Source organism: Equus caballus, chromosome 1 (assembly GCF_041296265.1).
Source record: "Equus caballus isolate H_3958 breed thoroughbred chromosome 1, TB-T2T, whole genome shotgun sequence".
NCBI lineage: Eukaryota > Metazoa > Chordata > Mammalia > Perissodactyla > Equidae > Equus > Equus caballus.
Window position 1 is genome coordinate 81,491,982 of NC_091684.1, and position 21,591 is coordinate 81,513,572.

Below are 21,591 nucleotides of genomic sequence, written 5' to 3' on the forward strand. Positions count from 1 at the left end.
CCCTTGCCCATAGGCCCCGATGTCACCATGTACCCCTGTGCTCAGAACCTCCCAGTTATTTATAGGGTGGCCGTGATGTGGTTGCTAAGTTGCAGATGGACTGGAGGGAGACAGAAGGATGAGAGGAGGCCACAGCAGGAAGCAGCATGGTCTCCTGGGACAAGCATGGGTGTGAGGATTAGCAAACCAGCCCTTGAATCCTGATCTTCCCTCAGAAGCACTCTGTGACTTGAGACATCCCACCTGCCTGGATTCTCAGGCTCCCCGGCTATAGCCTTGGAGCTTAGTATCCCCTGGAGTTGTGAGGATTAGACTGGGGTAGTGTTTACAGAAGACATTTTGCTCCCTCTGCCCCTGTCCCCTGGGGTCCAAAGAGCTGGAGTAGGTCAGACCTGCCTCTGCTGAGACCCACAGCAGAGCTCAGATACCAGCTGGAGCTAGAAGTGATCTTAACTGTTGAGCTTCTTGCTCTTAGCTGGCAGACTGGGAGAAGCCTCTTGATTGGGGTCTTGTGGGTTCCCTGAGTGCCTGTGCAGTGCTGGCTCCAGTACACTCCACCACTCTGTGTGCACCAGGAATTAACCTCTGGGTTAATTCTTCAGAATCATGTTGACTCTTCAGAGTGCTGTCATATAAAAGAAAAAAAAGAGGCAGTGGCCTACCATGCTTCACACGGCTAATGGCCCTCATTAGTCAGCCAACTACCGCTGCACTGCCAGGCCTGTGCTAGGTGGAATAGATGCTGTGGTGAGCAAGATGGCTTACTCCCTGACTTCATGGGGCCTGCAGTCTGGGGACTGACTTGCAATTAAGTGAGCATTTTCATAAAGCTCGGTAAGTGTAGGTCAGGTGCATCCAGGTGTCGGGGATGCTTAGAGCACCATAAACGGCTCCCTAAAAGAAGTGCTGGTAAGCCGAGACCTGAGAGCAGTAGATTCCTCTGGGGGGATCTACTGTCCCATGAGGACTGCCCCTGAGAGCCCAGGTGGTTCCTTCTGTGGGTTAGAAATGAGAGCTGATTCTGCCAGGGGTGCAGCTCATGGGGGAGCCCAGCATGAGGGCAGAGGGAGCTGGATTTCAGCCCCTTCACTCCTCTCACAAACCACACAAATGCAGCTAAGAGGAGCTGAGCCCCCACAGGGAGGAAGTTCTGGCACCTGGGAAGTATCATGACGGGGTCCACTCGGCACAGCTGATTGAATGATATGGGATCTGGCCCAGGCTGGCTGATCCAATTTGCTGTCCCAGAAGTACAGAGTTGTGACTCACACCTCATTGGGTTCTCTGACCACAGTTGAGAGCCTTGTACTTGGAAGTGTGCGTAGCCAGGAGACAGAGAAACAGATGAAACTGGATGAAACGGATTCAGAGAAGTGGGGATGAGAGACCAGCCACCCTGAGCAGAGGTGGGAGTGGCTGGGACGGTCCAGTAACACTCCCCACACTCGGGTAGCATATATTTCAAATAAAGCCCTCACAAGAGCTAGAATAAGGATTTCTGCTAATTATACTCAAATAACCATCACTAGGGGCAATTAGGCAAAGTGGGCAAGGAGGCTCAGCTGTGGGCTGGTGCTTGCACAGGGAGTTATGTTGGAGATCTCACTACTCCCTCTCCAACCTCCCCAGGGTCTGTGCTGAGCCCTCTGTCTGGCTTCAGTTTGAACTCCAAGGAAGGACCACGCCTGTGCCTGTTACCCTGTTAAGATTAATAAATGACCTAGAGGCATCCCTTAAGCCCCTTCCCGACAAAAAGGCACACAGATTCTGTTTAGGGCCTAGATGCTTTTCCTCCACTGAAAGCACCCACCAGCACAACCCAACTTGCCCACATCAATTGTGGTGAGATGGCTGAACCATGATCAGCCTGTTGACAGCTCCAGGCCAGCCCCAAGTATGGGGAGGGGAAGCTGAGATCTACCCCACAGCCTGTGTATCCAATAAGAAGAACAAACCAGGACAATTGAGTTCTCAGGTGGGTCCATCCCTAAGGCCTCCCCTGCTAGACTGTAAGCTCCGTAATGTCTCATGGGGGGTCAGGGAGTCCCAGTGCCTAGAAGAGTGCTTGTCATAGTGGGTGTTGAACAAACGTTTGATGAGCCAGCTGACATCCTCAGGTTGTGGAGCATCAACAGGCCCTGAGGCAGCAGCCTCCCGGCAAGCCAGAGACAAACTGTGCTGGCCTACCTGGGGCTAGAGCTCCTCTCCAATCTCAAGGAGGTTGCTCTGCCACGTTTTCAGGAGTTAACACTCATTTTAGAGCAAATGAGTTGCAGCTGCCTCTTGGCCTGTGAAACCAAACAGAAACAAAGCAGAGTGAAGCCCTAGATGAAGCCTCTTACACTCCCAGCCCTTCTACTATTCCTGCAAATGGAGGGGCACGTGGAGTGGCTAGAGGTTCTTGTGGACTGGTCGCCAAGTGGGAGGAGCCCTGGACTTTTAGGGAAAGTGAGTAGCTGTTCCTTGCTGTGTAACCCATCCTCTGTTGACTATAACTCAGTCCACACTGTTCCTGCACCTCTGCAGCTGACTAGAGCTCAGAAAAAAAATACATCCCTGCTGTCTGGTCTCTTTAAAGTCATGACCCTAACCAGAAATAGGTCCTCAGAGGTGCCAGCATCCTATCACAAGTCCCTGCCCCAGTTGCCCCTCCTGCTAGGTGCTTATTCCACACTTTCTTCTCTCTTTAAATCTTCATCCTCTTCTCCCTCTGCACTATCAGCTGATGATCTGGCTTCTGTGTCAGAATACAAGTGAGCAATAAGAAGCGGACTTCCATGATCTTCACCTCTCTTCCACCGCCTGTCACTGCTGTGACCCTGCAGGGAGCACCCTGCTCGCTGGCCACCCTGCATCTGGTGGTGGAGCCCAGTGCTTCTCCCCTGCCCAAGGACATCTCTCCTTACCTCCCCCTCTCTCCTGCACCATAAATCTTTCACTCTCTACATGGACCCACCAACATGCAATAATAACTCCCATTGAAAACACGACAAAGTAAAAATAAAACACCCCTATACTCTATCGTTCTACCCTTATATTCCCTTATAGCTTCTGCAGTATTTTCCTGCTTCTCTTCCCACAAAAGTCCTCAAAAGAGTTGCTATATATCCTGTGTCCACTTTCTCTCCTCTCTCTGTTCTTTCTGGAATCCACTCCAATTAGAATTTTGACCCTACTACTCACTCCAGTTGAACTGCTCTTTGTCAAGGCCATCACTGAGCCCTGTTTTGGGAAATCCAATGATCACTTATCAATTCTCAGCTTACTCAGCCTATAGGCATCCATGGCATCACTGATCACTCTCCTTGAAACATTTTTTGGTTGGCTTTCAGGAGACCACTCCTGACTGTTTCTTCAGCTTCATGCCTTCTCATTTCCCTTTGCTGTTTCGTTCTCATCCTCCAGACGTCTAAACACAAGAACACCCCAGGGCACAGTCCTCAGATGCTCTTCTTTAGCACCAGGTCAACCCATTCACTCTCTTGGCCTTGAACACCAGGTAAATGTGGAGGAATCCAGGGCGATATCTCTCCTGGACTCCAAGCTTGTACACTCAACTCCTCTGTTGAAATTTATGATATGCAAAATGAAATTCCTAATGTCCACCTTTTCCTCAACCTGCTCATCCCCATTTCTGCAAATGACGACTCTATCTTCTCAATTGCCCAGGCCAAAACCTTATGGTCCTCTTTGATTTATTTTATTCTCTTGCAACCCTGAGCTAAACCATTAACAAACTCAATTAGCAACCTTCAAAACAAATCCAGAACCCAATCACTTCTCACTGCTGCCATGTTGGTCCAAGCCACAGCCATTTCCTGTGTGAATCACAGCACTAGCCCCTGGCCGGCCCACCCTTACGCCCTGCAGTGTCCTCTCAACAGCAGGAAGAGTGACCTGTCATGATGCCCGGCCACGTCACTCCTACTCAAACCCTACAGTGGCCAACAGAGGTTTACACCTGCTGGCCCCTGTCACCTCTCTGACCTGACCCCTTTCTGCTCCAGCCACACTGGCCTCCTCTCCCTTGAACAGACTGGGCCCACGCCTGGCAAAGGACTTTTGCACTAGTTGGTCTCTGCCTAGATACCACAGGGTCTACCCCTTCCTTCCTTCAGTCTCTGCCCACCATCATCTGTCAGAAAAGCCACTGCAGACACCCCATCCTCTAGGGCAGTCCCTCCCACCGCTGGCCACCTTATCCTGTTTGTTCTCCTCCGTAGCTCCACCTGCCACGTTCATTTCCCCACAGGAGAGGGTTCACACTATGTGGGAAGAGAGGACCTTGGTCTGTTTTGCTCACTAGTTATTCTTTGTGGCTAGCACATAGAAGGTACTAAAGAAATATTTTTTGAATGACTGGCTGATAAATCAACAGGATGTTCACACAGTGGAAGCTTTCTTGGCTCATGTCTAAAATAAAGATAGCAGTGCTCACCTCACAAGGTTGTGCATTCATTTGCACACTCAGGGTCACACTGGTAAGTTGTTATTTGGACCCAAATTCATCTCACTCTAATGTCCATATATCAGTGGTCACACATGCTGACCCACTGTGCCTGAAGCTTCCCCCTCGAGTCCCTGGCACATGAAGAACAACAGTGGTTCATTTCCTGTGAGTCCAGATTAAAGAATCATTCCTTCCCCCAGAGGCACCTCCTTCTGAGTGCTCCCACCTCCTGTGGGGACATGCACACACTCCCTGTGCAGACCAAATGGTTGTCAGTGCTGGGCCGGGGTCCAGGGGAGGACAGCCACAGCCAGTATAGGTCCCTAGGATGAGGTCTCTGCTGCTGGTGTTTCATCACAGGCCTGATTTTGGGCAGTGGCCAGTGGTCAGACCTTAGCACGCAGCCTGTGCACTAGAGGAGCAGGATTCCAGAGACATCAGCAAGTAGAAAAGGACAACGAACAGAGATCAGCTACTAGAAACTAAGGCTGTGTCCTTCCATGAATGGACACAGCTGGGGAGTGGCAGAGTGGGGATTCCAACTTATGTCTATTTGGCTCCAAACATGAGCCCTTAGCCGTTAGGCTTCCCTGCCTTGCTTCTCTGGTTCTCCATGGCTTTCCCACTGCCCTGCCCAGGTGGAGACCTCATTCCACCCTAGATGTTGCTGGCTTCGCCTAAAGGCAGCTGCTCACAGCCAGACCCAGGCAGGATGGCAGACCCTCTGGGGAGGTCGGGGAAGGGGCCAAGAACTCAGGGAGGGTTGGCAGCAGTGGTGGCTGTGCTCGGGTTTCCTGAGCAGCAGCTAAGCTCTGCACTGCAGTTGGGGAAGTTGCTCAGGAGAAGGAATGACCGGTCTTGGTCAGTCTGGACGGCCCCAGATGCAGCCACAGGCTCACCTTGTCCTGGCCTATTCCCAGGCATTTCTCTGAACATCAGCTTGGGTCACATGGGCTTGTAGGCCGTGAGGAAACAACTATTCTGGGCATTCCTGAGCTTCAGGGTAGGCGGCTCTCCTTCCTGCCACTACGGGAATTCACCCCCCAGCACCATGTTGCAGCCTTGGCACCTGGAATGAGGTCTGCTGGGGACTAGCTCTGTCCAGTTCTTCCTGAGAGAGCACCTGCCCAGCAGGCTGTGTGGGCCTGCCCCCTGCTCAGGCCACAAAGGGGAACTGGCGGCTAATGCATTCACCTGCGCGTTTCCTTAGGTTGGCAGGACAGAGTTCCCAGCAGAGACAAATAAACACCTTGATCAGGAGCTTTCCGTCAGCTGACATTTGTGGGGCAGCCTGTGCCTGCCAGGCCCATGGTGGGACTTTCCAGGCATGCTCTACTTCAGTCCCCCCCAGCAATCCCAGGAGAGAACAGCCCTCTCCTGTGTGATGGTCCAGGGCGGCTGTGGAGCCTCCATGTCTCAGAGCTGGTGTGTGGGGAGGCCAGGTCTGCTCCTAGGCTGTTTGGCTCCAATGCATGAGACAATCTGTTCTTGCAGTTTGTGAAGCGGTCCACCAGGCAGAGGCGGTGGCAGGGGCTGTCTGGCTCAGGTCCGGTTCTGCCCTGTAAGTCCCAAGGGTATTTCTAGGCCTTAAATGAGAGTTCCTTAAGTTAGAGGGAATGCAAGGAAATTCTGACTGTGAAATCGGTATAACCTCTCAGAAGCAGCAATTTTTAAAAATGAAATAGCATTGAATAGAAAAGAAAGAAGAGAAGAGGATAAATTGGAAAACTTTGGTATATGTCACACTCACTAAAGGGAAGAACAATCCGTACATGTGTGTGTTTCATAATGTCAAATGCAATTTTTATTGTAGATTGTGGTCAAAAAGTGTACTGGTCTTGTGTCCATAAAACTCAATGAGGAGATGGCTCTCCTTCCCCGAGTAGAAGAGAGAAGTCACAGGATAACACTAGATAGCTGTGATTTAATAAGAGTTTAAAAAAACATTCTTACGTCTCTAGAATCAGGGTACATTTTACAATTACAGTACACATCTAATGGCTAGTTTATGTTTTTCTTTCCTGAAGAGCTGTAGGCTTTACAATTAAATGCTAATATATCAGACTCAAAAACACCAGGGTCATAATTGCTACCCTGTACTGAGCCTCCTGCTCTGTGCTCTGCTATCAGTATTGGACACTGTCCTTCAAGAGTAAAGCAGCTGACTGATGTGCGTTATGAAGATGCCACTGATCCCAGGCGTGGATAAGGACAGAGAGGCTCAGAAGAGTCCAGGGGCAAGCCCAGTGTTACCCACCAGAGCAGCAGATCTGGAATCCAAGCATAGTTATTTCTGACTCCAAAGATCCTTCTGAGAGCTCTCTGGGAAAGGCTGGAGTTAGAGCCATCCCAGGAAGGGCACAGCTCTCGCTCTGTGCTTTTCCAGAATAACAACACCAGTCTCATCCACGAGGCACTTTCCCTGCAGCTGCCAAGGCCCGTGTTCTCAGGTGGCAGCAGGGCAGGGGCCCGGGCCCCACCTCAGTGCCTTTTCAGGGAGCCAGTTCCAAAGGGATGGGCCTCACTGATCCCCTGCTGACCTCCCCAAGCCTGCACCCAAGAAGCCACAAGGAACAAGGGCCTGGAGCCTGGGGTCCCAGAAAGGGGACAACTTGAACCCCAAGATTCCCAGAGTGGGGAACCAGAGGGAGTAATCCCCTGGGCAATCCAGGGTACCAGTGATGATAATCAGATGCCCTTTTAAAGTCCTAAAAAAATGGAGTGACTGTGTATCTCGACCTGCCCAGACAGTCCCAGTGTCTGCCTATTGTCCCAGCAAAATGACTAAGAGTGCCTTTCTCTCTCAGAATGTCCTAGGTTGAATGATAAATTATATGGCTGCTTTATCAAAAAATGAATGAGGTTGTGGACTCTGCTAAGCCACGCCTTGAATGGCGAAGGATCCTGCTCATCCCAACCCTCCTCCTTCTCTGTGTCCTCTTTTCTCTCCAAGAAAAACTGAACAAGCCTCAGGTCCATGTCTTACTTCCTTCCCTGGTCCTCATCGCCTCTCCTCACCCACACCTGGAGCTGCTTTCAGGGGCATCTGAATCCCCAGCTTGGCCTTGGGCTCCACATTATCCCTGGAGTCCAGGTATAAGACATGGAGGCCAGCCCAGGATGAGGAGAGATCAAAATCCACAGAGTCTGCAAAAATTGCTGGACCTGTGGTCAATGCCCACCCCATCATAGACCACATTTGAGACCCAGGGAAGTCTTGGCACCTCCCTGAGCCCTGGTCTCCTTGTCTGTGGCTCCTCATCTGTAGCTTGCAGAGTGGGGAGAAAGGACAGCCCTGGATTGCCACGGAGGTGGAGCAGGGGTGGTGCCTGAGTGCGAATAAGGATACCAACCTAGCATTCACTGCATCCTTCCTTGTGCCAGGCACGGAACACACACTACCTGATGCTCCATGCTCCTTGCAGGGGAAATGGTATGCCTGTTTTGCAGATGAGAAAACAGTCAAGTTTAGCACTTTTCTAAGCCATGTGTATAAAAGTAGCAGAACCTTGAGTCTCCACATTTTTTATTTAGCCATCTGTATGACCAGTTAGTCCTCCTTCCTGTGTGTCTCAGACATAGCCATCAGAGAGATAAAAGGGAAGTGTCAGGGTGGGGATGGGCGATGGTGAGGAGGGAGTCACTTTGAGCCTAAAGGGCATTAGACTCTCCTTCACCTTCTGCTGGACTAGGGACTGCCCTGGGGTACAGGGGTGACATGATTGGGACTCTCAAGGGGTCTAGCACACGTGAGATATGTGGAAGTATCTCCTGGATGTGACAGTGTTGACTGACACACCCCCCCCCCCCCCCAGTCACGAGCAGCTGTAGGCTAAGGAGTGTGGGTCAAAGAAATGCATTCTTGAGTTGGATAAAGGGAGAGTCAGACCCTGCCCTCACCAGGCAGCACGGAGAGGCTGATAAAGAGTAACCGGAATAATAATGATAAAACCAGCTGATGTCCCCCAGGTGCTGATTATGTGCCAGACTTAGGGCTGGCTGCTCCAGATCCATAACTTCATTCAACCTGACTTATCAGGGAGGAAGTGAGTGACTTTCTCAGGGCCCCCCAGGATAAACAGGAGACATGGACCCGATCCTCTTTGTCTCCACATGGTTTTGTCTTGAAGGCTAGCAATTGGGACTTTGTGACTAGGTGTGTTGGGTGCCAGGGAGTGCATTACTAAGTTGGGGTTCCCCTCCCTGGCTTTGGCCCTCAAGGGCCGCAAACCTGCAGATCTTTCATATCTGTGGGCTGCCTCCCATGTCGTCCATTTGTAATCAAACGCATACTTTAGTGAAGTGTCAGGTGCTCTTGGTGACGTTTCTCCCTTCAGCTGTCTGTGTGGAGGATGTCCTTTGCTGGAGGCCAGGCTGGGCTAAAGAATGGAAGCCCCCTCACTTCAGCTTCTTCCCCGGCCCGTCTCCCAGTGTTCCTGCTGGGGTGGCCAGGCCTGTTTGAAGTACCCAAGGTCAGGACGTTGTCTTGAAGCCAGGGTTCAGGAATCTTTGCAAATTCATGCGCTTAGGCTGTATCCTTGGCTTTAGGGTACACAGGCCTGCACTCCCCAACCTTGGGCTCAGCCAGTTGCCTTTTTACCTTTCCCATCTCAAAGTTGCTCTCTGCTTGGAGACTCAGACCCATCCTCAGGGTCCCCTAGCTCCTAGCTTGTCCCTCCTCCAGGATCCCGCACTCAGTTGGGGCTTTGGATCCCATTCCCCTTGGCCTCAGCTCCATCAGCAAGAGTCACCAGCTCTGCCAAATTCCATGGAAATTTCCAACTCCTAAATCTCTATTGTGGGGCCACCACTAACTCATTGCAAGAAAATTTAGTTACTTGTTGAACAGGATATTTAAACAAACACTAGAGGTTATGTAATTGCCAGGCATTGCAGCTCCCTGACCTGCAGCCTCAGTAGGTTTGGGACATCTGCACCTCTGAGCTGGATGCAGGGGCTCCTTAGAGCCACCCATCCCTGCGAGGCTCTGGCACACTGGACACATCCAATTATAAGTCAGCTGCCAAGAATGTGGTTTGAAAATCATTTTTGCTCCTTTACCTATAAGCTGAAAATCTTTCATCCGGATTTCACCATTTCTTAATTTTGCTGTTGTTTCACAAACTACGGAACTCCATAGTTTTGAACATATGTGTTCCTGGGAGTTCAAATTCCCAACTTTCATCCTTTACTCCCAATTATTCCAGCTTCAGCAAATTCATTCCACCAGCTGTCCTGCCAGGGGGTCCCAGCACCACCTCATGCCAGTGTAACGATGATGGATCCCTTCTCAGAGCAGCCAGATGGGCTCCCAGACAGAAAAAAAAAATGGTTTCCAAGTAAAATAGGACAGACAGACGGAGCTCTCACCAGGTCTCTTCAACCTGGTCGCCACTGGAGGTGGCTTAGAAGGATGTACAGAATATCCAGTGCAGCTTGGAAATAAGACTTTCATCTTCTTTTCCCCGACACACACCGTGAGCTGTTTGACAGGAATCAAATCAAAGTGGAAGAGATTTGTGAGGTTCCCAGCACTGAAATCCTCCTTCCCATTGTTTTTATTCACATTTTCACACTATTTAGCCTCAAAGTGAAGCAAAACAAGACAGAAAAAGGCATCTTCAACAGGTTTGGGCTTGGGATTGTGGCAGGAACTAAAGACACTTATGAGAAATCTCAGGGACCCAGCCAAACCCAAACACTGGATGAGGCAGGGGGCCACCCTGGGCTCTGGGAGCAGCTCCAGCCTTGGTTTGCAGCTTTGGGCATGTCCCAGTGCCTAGTGCAGTGAAAGGCAGCTTCATGACTCTCTGCACTTCCCAGCACCCAGAAAAGGACCACAGAGGCTCCCTGACTCCCTGTGGCTAGTGGAGCTCATCCATATGAGAAAAGATAGGCAGAGATTTGAGGAAAGTCTGGGGGAAAAAAACAAACAAAAGTTGAAATGGATGGAAAATAGAATTCATGAAATAATACTAAACATTTATTTTAAATAACGGGAGGAGAGCCTCTATAATGGTCTAGAACTATTTAGGATTTTGGATGCAATCAATTTCTTTCCTCGTAGAAGGTTGAAAAGCACCTCAAAGGTGATGCGTTAGATTCTGGAGCAGAAAGATCAGCCTTGCCCTGCTTTTGAGTTCCCCTGCTATGCCCAATAAAGTGTGAACTCATTGCAGTCGCTAAATAAAAATCTTCTGTAAGGATCTTACCACTCCTTTATTGAAACCCTCTAAGAACTTCCCAAAGCTCCCCTCTCTAGCCTCTCTCCTCCCCATCCTCAATCACACTGTGTTGCTCCTTCCTCCCCCAAGGCCCCCAAGGTCCTCCAATGCGTCTTTCCTTTGCTCAAGGCCTCTTCCTAGACCTTCCACCCCACGACTCCCTTATCCTTCAGCAGGACCCTCCCATCCCCCAGGATGCCCCTGTGATAACCCTTTCTGCTCCACCACGTTTCCCTCATAACCCACAGACCTTCGCACCATCTTCATTCCTTTGCTCAGATGTCTATGGTCTGTCCTCCCCACTGGCTGCCAGCTACACGAAGCCGAGTTTCGTCCACACCACACCTCAGCTGTCTGTGCAAGGATGCCCTCTGAGGGCAGCTGGCCGTTCTGTAGTCTCACCTCCCTGGAAGTCTTCGCCCATCAAGCAGCCATGTCCAAGTTTGTTTACCCTCTCTTTGGTCAAAGCCTGACCTGCTATCCCAAGAAGGAAGGCAGTAAAACTGCCGCATGTTAACAATTTACAAATGTTTTTGTTATTGTTGCCCATATGCTCTGAGGATTTTGCATTGGTCAAATTAACATAATTTGAATAGTGTGGCAAGCCAATATTTTTCTAAACACTTTCGTGTGGTTATATCTGCAATGTATGTTAATATATTAACATAAGGCATAGTATTTATTTTATTAAATAATTTAGTTTAACAAGTTTAATATAGAACACTGTAACACCCCAGGACTATAGACTTCTGAAGCATTAGGAAAAATGGAATATACAATTTTTAGCATACTTGTGCAAACCCCCAGACAAAGGACTTGCTCACAAGTATCTTGTTTGGCACTTTTTATGCTGTAAATGTCTGGAAATATTATTGCCCTAACCCGTTTCCAGTGAGTAGATGAAAGAAAAGAGAAGAAGGCAGATCCAAGGAGAGGATTTATTAAAAGAAGTCCAGAAAAGCCAAGCAAGATGAGAAGCCAGTCTTGAGGCAGCGGAACCTCCTGGGGAAAGCCCAAGCCAGGCTCAGCCCGAGCTGCACATTAGGATCCTGATTCCCAGGCTGGGAAGAGTGAAAACCGAGTCTGGGGGCGAGATAAGCATGGCAGGACTTGTTTGCCCTGTGGATAATCTCACAGTGGGAAATCACTGCTCTAGACCAGTGCTCCTCAGATTTGAGGGATTATCAGAATTGCCCAAGGGCTTCCTAGGACACAGATTTCTTGGTTGCACCCCCAGAGCTTCTGACTCAGCAGGTCTGGGTGGTACCTTTCTCACAGGTGCCAGGCATGTGATGCTACAGGTCCAGGACCACAGGATGAGAGAGAACCTGTGCTCTGGACACTGGGGCATTTTGCGTTGGGGAAAGGCAAAGCCACAGGGATCATTTAAAAACTAACTCAGGGGCCGGCCTGGTGGTGCAGCGGTTAAGTTCGCATGTTCCTCTTCGGCAGCCCAGCATTCCCAAGTTTGGATCCGGGTGCGAACCTATGCACTACTTGTCAAGCCATGCTGTGGCAGGCGTCCCACATAAAACAGAAGAAGATAGGCACGGATATTAGCTCAGGGCCAGTCCTCCTCAGCAAAAAGAGGAGGATTAGTGGCAGATGTTAACTCAGGGCTAACCTTCCTCAAAAAAAACCCCAAAAAACTAACTCAAACTCAAACTCTCTAAAGCTTCCCACAGCCCTCTGGGCCTCCACACCTGATCACACCTGCCCTTGCTGCTGTCTCACCTGGCTGCACAGGGAGCTTGCAGAGTGGGTGGAGAGAGCGAGCAGAGAGAGGCAGGGAACTGAATCGGGGAGAGGTCCCTGAACCTTGATGGGGCAGGAGTCCTATCCTTTTGTTGCTTTCTCTCCACCACTCAGCCTGTCACTGTGGACCCAGCCTCCATGTTGCTGCCTCCTCTTACCCCTCATTAATGTTTCCATTGCTCTCATTCGATTAATGGACTTCTCTGAGTGTATCCAGCAGACTTCATTCTACTCACTCAGTTCCCCGCAGAGCATGGGGACAGCTGGCTGCAGGGGCTTCCATGGGGAGGAACAATCCAGATTTAGCAAGTGTCATGGGGACACAGTCTCTAAGATGGTGTTTAGAGACATCGCCACCAGTAGAGGTTACTTTATGGGATGGGATTCTGGGAGACTGTGCGGAATATCTTCTATCGCCCTCCAGACCCAGTCCCACTCTCTTGGGCTTGACCTCTGCTCTGGGAGCCAACCCGGCCAGCACTGCTATCTGAGTCACCAGCAGGAGGTGAGGACAGCGGGAGAGGTGAGGTCAGGATGTTTATGCCCTGGCACCTTCAGACCAAGTCACCCCTGGCTTCTGCTGATGGAAGGTTGGAGCTCTGTCCAGAGTGCTCCCTGACTTTGCATCTGGTGACGGCTCCGTCCCCTCCCCCTGCTCAAGGGGAGGCCACCCTGTGTCCTGCCTGTACCTTTGTAAGGATTCCCTTTATTAAACTCTTCTGAAATGACCTAACTGGAGTGTGCCATCTGTTTTCTGCTGGGACCCTGATTGCTACACTCACTTCATTTTCAGATGACATTTTTCCATGCTGTCTGCATTTCTTATAACAAGCCCCTGCTACTTTTATAGTGAAAGTAAACAGCAAAGATAAAGAACAAAGACAGGCAGCATTTAGCACACCCACACCTGGCTCACTCTCGGCCCAGGTTTCAGTCCCCATGGGGACGCAGAGCTGATGCAGTTCCCTGCATCTGTGCAGAAACATACCCGGGGTGGGCGGGGTGTATTTTAGCTCAGTGAGTTAGGACGATGACACAAGGATTTACTGAGAACAAGAACTACTCTGGGTTGAGAACATTGTAACCTTAGTCTGATTGATTCCATGGTCTATATCAAGCTTTGAGGCCACAGACCCAGGCTTTGGAGTTAGGCAGACCTGGGATTCAGTCCAGGCTTAGCCTGTATGGCCTCAGACAAGTCACCTAACCTCTCTGTGCCCAACTTTATCATTGGCAGAATGTTAGCTTTGGGGAGAACTAAATGAGATCGTATATTTAAAATGTTTAGCATAATAAGCACCCAGTAAGTACTCAAAACATGGAGACAGTTCTCATTCTAATTGTTACAAATGCTGTTTCACGTGTAGAGCAATCAATGAGTACAGTAAGGTGGGTTATGATCTACTGGCTTCCAGTTTCTTTTTCACAAGGCAAGTGTGGCAAGTCCCACCTGGGCTGCCCTCCTTGTCTTCAGCCCGTGTTCTGTCTACCCTCTGCTATGCAGCCCAAACTGCCTGAGGCCCAGCTTGCTCTACCTTGGGGTGGCAAAGCCCTCCTAACAAGGTCTTTGTCTCAGTTGGCAGAAAATTGGCAGTTTGGCATCTGCAACCATTCAAAGTTCACTTCATGCACCGAGGTGTTACCATCTGATGTTTGAGGAAGGAAGATCCCTCTAATGAGGTCCCCAGAATGCTGGCGGCCAGCCCAGGGGGTTGGTTTGCAACAAGCATCTTGCTATCGGTCACCTAAGGGCTTGGTGTCTGGCTCAGTGTGGCACTGGGGCTGTCTTAAACATCTGCTGATCAGAAAGAGTCTTTTCCTAAATGACATTCAGCCTGAGTCCCCTGTTGGTGCCATCCATGGGCACAGGGACACTTCTCCTATAACAGCACCCCGTCCTTGCTGTCCATCTAACCACTTTGCTCACGGTGAGAGGGCCCACCCATGCCTTTGTGAGTCAGTGCAATGATAACGGGGTCATCAGATGTGAAGGCAGAACAGTTGGCCTGAATAGCCTGAAAAACTGAAGCCACTTCCTCGCCCAACCCAGGTGGGCCAGGAGCAAATGCTTGCAAGGGAAGCTTTCCTGATGTCACTGGAGGGACAGCTGGTGCTCCGCAGACTGTGCTACACCCTTGTTTCTGACCATCCCTAGTTGCTTTCCCTTCAGCTCATCTACTGCTCAAGTCCCTGGGAATATGATGGAGATCACGTGGGTAACATCCACGTTACAGGGCTCAGTTCACGGCCTCCACCACGCAGCCCCACCCAGAGGATGTGCATGGAACAAGACAGTTGTCTATGGCACCCACACGCTTTACCGGGGAGCCCACAGCTCCCACCAGCCAATTTGATCTTCCAAATATAAATTAGTTGACACCCTTCTCCCCAAGTGAAATTCTCCCATGGTGTTTCTGTGCCTTTAGAAGAAAATCCAGACCCCTCTGCAGAGCCCCGTGCCCAAGGAGCTCTGCCTCTGGGGACCTTCCAGTGCTCAGCAAACCCACTCCTTCACCCATTCCTGTGATCCGGCCTCCCCAGTCACTTCTCTGTCCCCTGGTCCAGCCCCGTTTGCCCTCTCCTCAGGACATTTGCATGTCCCTTTTCTCCCTTTACCTGGAACCCTGTCCCCTTCATCTTCCCCTGGCAGCTGCCCTCTCTTTACCCTCAGCTAAGGAAAAGCCCTCAGGGAGGCCTCCCCCAGTCTCCACCTCAGCCCCTGCCCCTGCCCCTGCCCCTGCCCCCTGTCCAGTGGCCCCCACACTGCCTATCTCTATTTGACGTTTCCTTGATAATTGTTTTTCTGTCTGTCTGTGAATGTCAGTGTAGAAGGGCAGACAGCCACGTCTGTTTCCGTGTGTGTCACCTGGGACCTGGAACCATGTGGAGAAAACAGAAGGTATTTAATAAGTATGTGAGGCCTGAATGGATGAATGATCTCCTGGGAGCCTTTCCAGTTTAGAGACTCCGGGTCCTGGATCCAGGACAGAGGGGCTGAAAGGAGTCCAGGCAGCCATCTCCCCTGTGGCCCTGCTGCACCACAGGGATGACGAGGCAGACACAGCCTAGCACGTCCTCCTGAAGTGTGCAGGCCCAGGGTGCCCTGCAGGAGATGGGCGTGTCCCAGTGTTGAGGGTTCCAAGCCCACATTCAGCTGTGGGGAGCACTGGGAGAGGCACGACACTGGGGGTCTTCTGGTGGGCCCCGGCCTGACACCAACCGGCGGGATCCTGGGCTTTGGAGCTCGGCGGCGTGCCCAGGCCACAGCTGGCCAGGCTCAGCTGAGCCTCCCCAGAGACAGAGAGCTGTATAAACAGGAAGTCCACTGCCCAGACACGGCTGTGCCTTCAATAAGTGCTAAATTCTCATAGGTCACTTTCTCCCAAACAGTTTCTCTATTGGTTTGAAGCCACAGCTCTGGTGCAGAAAACGAATTCCACACTTTCCTCCTTTCTGGGTCAATCACCACGCAGGAGAGAGAAGGGGAGTGGAGAGGAAGAGAGAGGAGGAGAGGAGGGGAGAAGAAGAGAAGAGAGGAGAGGAGAGGAGAATGGAGGAGAGGGCAGGAAAGAAGGGGAGAGGAGAGGGAATAGGAATACAAGAGAGAAGAAGCTTGAGAAAAGGAAGAAAATGAGAACGGGAAAGAGAAGGAGAGAGTGAGACACAGGAAGAGGCCAGGAGCATGCCGCATGATTATATAATTTGTCAAAAGCAAGCCACCTAAACAGAATGGAACTTTTGAAAGCTAGAGGTACTTGGAATGGACGAACCTATGAAGTTTGCAGGTTGGAGCTTCTGTGGACTCCCTCCTTGCAAAACACCCAAGTCAGAAACACTCTCCTTCAAGAACTGGGTCTCCTCAGAAATTCCATTTTCTAGCATGTGCTCTCCCCTCCAGGAAAGTGGCCAAACCCTGGTGGGGTCTCATATCCCTTGCCCCCAGGGAACCGACACTCATTCCTCCTGGCACCCACAGTGACCTCCCACTGCTCTCTAGCACGCTGAGCCCTCAGGACACAGAGGCCAGGGAGGGAGTTTCTGCCGCATTGAGGCTGGTCCTGCTGGGATTCACGGGGGTCCTGCTGACTGCTGAAGAGTAGAAAGAAACACTTTTTGGAGGTGAGACCACCCCACTAGAAGGCTGCTGCACGACCTTCAGGAAGGACTTTGCTGTTTTGAACCTCAGTTTCTTCCTCTGTAAAATGGGGAGCATGATATTATCAACCTCTCCAGGTTACTGACAGAGCTCAGAAGGCGCAGACAAGCGCAGGTTATCTGTAAATGGACTGTGCTGTGCCCACAGGGAAATCAGACAGCAGAGTTGCCTAGCGATGACAGGCGTCTACCTTATGTGGCACATCTGAGTGGGCCAGTGTGTAGGGTCACACATCCTGTGGCCCCAGGAAACCCTGTGTGCTCCCTGCACAGAGGGGAGGTCTGGCAGACTTCACACCTGTTCCAAGCACCCAGGACAGTGTGGGATGGATCTCCCAAGTCTCCAAGATGAGTTTGTAGAACTTCATAAACGAAGCCTTACTGGGCACTTACTACGTCCCAGGCCCTGGGCTGCCTGCAGGGGCTGCCAAGATGGTAGCAACAGCCACCGGTCACTAAGCAGTTGCTTTACACATCTACCTCTGCAATCCTCCCATGGCCTGCATGCTGGTGTACTCCCATTCCGCATATGGATAACCTGGGGCTCAGTGAGGCTGAGTCAAGTCCAAAGGCCATTCAGTCCTTAGGGGGCAGAGCCCACTAGCATCTGCTGATTCCCAAGCCTTTGCTCATAACCACCATGCGAGGCTGCCTCAGAATAAGAATAGGACTTCTTGACTTTGAGGACCTTGGGGAGCAGGAACAAAACAGATGTGAAAACGAGTAACATGCTGTGCAATGAATGACAGTGGGGAAAGAATGCAGTGCCCGACCTGCACTCCCACCCATGTCGTGGAGCAGCCCCATGGGGTGGGGAGAATTGATCCTTGGGGGAGGAAGGTACAAGGAGTGAGGGAAGAAAAACCTGGAACATTTGGGGAGAGATAAGAATTTGAAGTGGCAGCTGTAGGGTTCATAAAATGTGGTGCCGGGGAAGCATGCCCACCCGGTGCACTGAAGGATCTCCCTCCACCTGGCCTCCGGGACCGCTGCAATGTCTCCACCTCAGTGTTGCACAGCTGCCAACCAGTATAGTCAAGACTTCCTTGGTGTCTCCACTTGGACGCTGATAATAGGCAGAGCCAGCCACCATTATCCAGCACAGACGTGTGCCAGCACTTGTCTCAGCACCTTGCAGAGAGTAACGTTTTTCATTCTCCCAACAACCATAGGAAGGAGGTACCATTATTAGCTCCTTTCACAGATAAGGAAATGGAAGCTGTGATGGTTAATTTTATGTGTCAACTTGACTAGACCATGGTGCCCAGTTGTTTGGTCAAACACTAATCTAGATGTTGCTGTGAGAGTATTTTTTTGGTGTAATTAACCCTTTAATCAGCAGACTGAGTAGAACAAGTGATCCTGTGTAATGTGAAGGGGTGTCATCTAATCAGTTGAAGGACTTAAGAGAAAAGAGTGAGGTCCCCTGAAGAGGAAGGCATTCTGCCTCCAGGCTGCCTTTGGACTCAAGAGTGCACATCAACTTCTGTGGGAATTTCCAGGCTGCTGACTTGTTTTGTAGATTTTGCTCTTGCCAGCCCCTACAATCTTGTGAGCCAATTCTTTTAAATATCTCTCTCTCTGCCTCTGTCTCTTTCTCTATATGTATTAATGTATATACATATGCAGAATACATATACAGAATATATATATCCTATCAGTTCTGTTTCTCTAGAGACCATAATACAGAAGCACAGAGGAGAGGTTAATAAACTTGCCCAAGGTCACCCAGCTGAAAGGTTGGGGAGCTGAGATTTAAATCTAGGCAGTTTGGCCTCAAGCCACATTCAAGTCTTCGCTTTCCTTCCTCTCACACAGGGATGATGTCCCGCAAGCTGCTCACACTGGGCATGTCCAATTGCAACTCTTCACCCTGAACCTGATCTTCCTCTGTCCTCCACTCAGTATGGGCCCGCTGGCCAGTTAGTCTCTGTCCAGAACCATGTGTCACTCAATCCTGCCTGCTCAGTCCCGCACGCAGCTCCCGCATTCTTCCTCTCTCCTCACGCACCTCCTAGTTGGAGATCTGCTGTTGAAGTGAAATAAATCAGCCCATCCTGGCTTAAGCAGTAGCAGGGAATGTGCTGACTCACAACAACTAGACCAGCACGGGTGGGTAGAGCTCCAGGAACAACTGGTTCCAGCTCTCTCTCTCCGTCTCTGTGCTCTGCTCTCCTCACGATCTGCTACCACAGCAAGACCTTCTCCACGTGGGGTGGCATGTGACCCCTATCAACCTCAGCTTCCCAGCATTCCAGCTTAGACACCCAAGAGGGGGATAATTCCACGGAATTGTCTCATGGGCCCTACTTGGGTCTCTTGTTCATTGCGGGACAGACACTGTGCCAGGTGATGGAGACAATAAGACTGGCCACACTGGGATCGTGTGCTCAGCCCTGGATGGTGGGAGTGGTTGACACCCGGAATGACAGTGTCCTGGAGACCATATGAATGAAGGAGGAAGAGTTGCCCAGAGGAAAGGCGGAGGTTCTGTTAGCAGAAGAAGAGAGTGGATGCTGGTCAGGACACACTGGTAAATTTCTCCCCTTAGGAACAGCCTCCTTGGGGAAGGGTTAGATGCCTTTTGCAGGTCCCTGGGACTCCCCATGCCAATCTGTTGCATGGCACTTAACTAACACATTGTGCATATTATCTGTTTTCTCTAGATTTTGAGCTTCCCGAGGGTAGGAATTCTGACTCTTATCTCTGAATCTTCAGGACTGTAGTTCAGTAAATGTTTGTTAAAGTAAAATGAACTTTATTTTATGAGGAACCTTTACAATATTCTGAGCAGAGGAATAGCACAGTCTGATTTGTGCTTGAGATAAGAATGAGGGGGCTGGGTTGGAGGGAATGCAAATTAAAGTAGAAGACAAATTTGGGGGCTATAAGAGACTACAGCATAAAAATTATGACGCATGAGCTGCGGTAGGATGGAGACATGTAAAATACCAATATCTCAATGTGTCAGGCCAACGGACTATCCAATGGACAAGCTTCGCTGGGCCACCATTGACAGGTGAATCATTATACTGTGTCACTGTGTCTCTATCTGTCTTGGCATCATTCTGCATCCCACCCCCAACCCAGCAAAGTAATCACCTCTTGGATTTGGGGTCCATTGAAAGGGAGGTAGTTGGACTGTCTAGGGAATTGTCTAAGATGTCCAAGTGTGAGAGGGTTGGAGGGGGTGCGGACTGGTCTCAGACATGGGAGGAATGTTGTTTGGTTAAGCAATCTGCTCTATGGACATGGTGACAGATCAATTAGTACAGAAGAGCTTATAATAAAAGGCAGCCACCTTTGCCGCAGAGGCCATGCACAGGCCCGCTCCTTGAGGTAGCCTCTTCCTGTCATTTTAGTTTCTACTTCAGATGTGTTTATTTCTTGTTTAATCAACTTTATACAAAAACTACTTGTCTCCAAGATTCATCTCACGCCACTAACCCACTTCTGCCAGTGTTGGGGGATTAAGTTGTTAATTTTAGTTCTTCTGACATTATATTTGTAGTTTGAAAAATGAACAAAAAATCCGTACATAAATCTTGGGTTCACTCACCTTTACTCATGGTCTCAACTTATCTCTCTGTAAAAGGACATTCACATCCTCACCTTTCTCTTCCTTACTCTACCTTCTATCAGCTATGGTTTCTGCCTCCATATTTTACAAGGCTGTAAATAGTTACTTGTACACAGCTGCACCCGTCTTTAGTGTTTTGTCAGAGGTTAATTCCAAAATTGAACAATAACAAAATACATTTAAATTATTATGAACATAATGTAAATATTTTCACACCAGATAGTGGGCTGGGTTTACATTAGCTTCTCTCCAGGTCCAGTGTCACCCAAACGAGAATCAAGTGTTCTTATTTTCTGTTCTTCAACAGTATTAGTTACTTCATGAGCACATTTTGGTTTATTTTAATTTTGGACTGTTACTTTTTTTGTACATGGTTTTCTTTCCCTTGGAGTTGCTAATTCTTTTTTTATTTTTATTTATTTATTTTTGGTTGTTGTTACTGAAGACAGATTCAGGTGTTTCTATCGTGGTCTTACATTTTCTCATCCTGTCTTCTCATCCTGTCAAGTAATAGATTTGTATTTCTTGAAAACACCTATTTTCCCTGACATTTCCTTTCTAAAGTACTTGGTATTGCTGCTCCAATTTGGGATGGCTGATCTTAAGGCCTTCTTGATTTTTTCATTTTAGAATTTCCCTTCTGCATTGGATCTATTGTTTTATGAATTCCATTTTTTTTTCTTTCTTGGCATTCTCCTTGTTTTACTGGAGCACATCCTTACATAGCTTCCTAAAAAAAGGAGTAAATGGAAAATAAACTTTTTGAGTCTTGATTTTAGGAAACAGCTTTATTCTACAGACATTGGATTGACATTTTGGCTGGGTATAAAAGATTATACCAGTCTGATTATGCTTCACTTGTAAATTTGTTTTCTTTGTTTGTCTCTGGAATCTTTAAAGTTCAGTTTTGGATTCTCATAATTCTGAACTGTGACCAAGTTGTGTCTAGATATGCTTTTTTTCACTTATTGGGCTGGACTCCTGTTGGATCCTCAATGTAAAGACTCAGGATCTTTTCCAGCTTTGGGGAAATTCCTTCTTTTTTAAAATTCTGTTCCCTCTGTTTTTAATTTTTCTCTCTTTCTAATATTTGATATTGAAATTTTGGCTTGATGCTTGATATTCTGTGTATTTTCTCTCAGGATTTTATTCTGTTTGCCAGGTAAGTCTATATTCTTGGAGATTTTCTTGACTCTATATTCCAGGCCTTCATCTTTTTTTTTGCTCTTTTATTTTAGTGATTATATTTTTAAAATTTGAAGACTATTTCTCATTATCTGAATGTGTCTTTTTCAAATTACTTGCACTTTTTGTGTGTGGCTGTAATATAGTCTCAAATCTCTCTGACTCTGCTAACTGAAGAAGATGTTTGTTCCTTTTAAAATTCTCTTTCCAGAATGTTCCCTATTTTCTTCAGGGTTCAATTT

The 21,591-nt window shown here is 49.2% G+C and overlaps 1 protein-coding gene across 1 annotated transcript in view; it reads left to right on the forward strand.

Moving 5' to 3' along the window:
• The window catches only part of CXCL12 (C-X-C motif chemokine ligand 12), a 29,033-nt gene extending 15,871 nt beyond the window's left edge, over positions 1-13,162 (forward strand). Inside the window, exon 4 of the mRNA XM_005602634.4 lies at positions 12,854-13,162. Coding sequence (XP_005602691.1) covers positions 12,854-12,920 — 67 coding nt within the window. The 3' untranslated portion in view covers positions 12,921-13,162. The remainder of the gene's footprint in view (positions 1-12,853) is intronic.
• Positions 13,163-21,591: the final 8,429 nt, after the last annotated feature.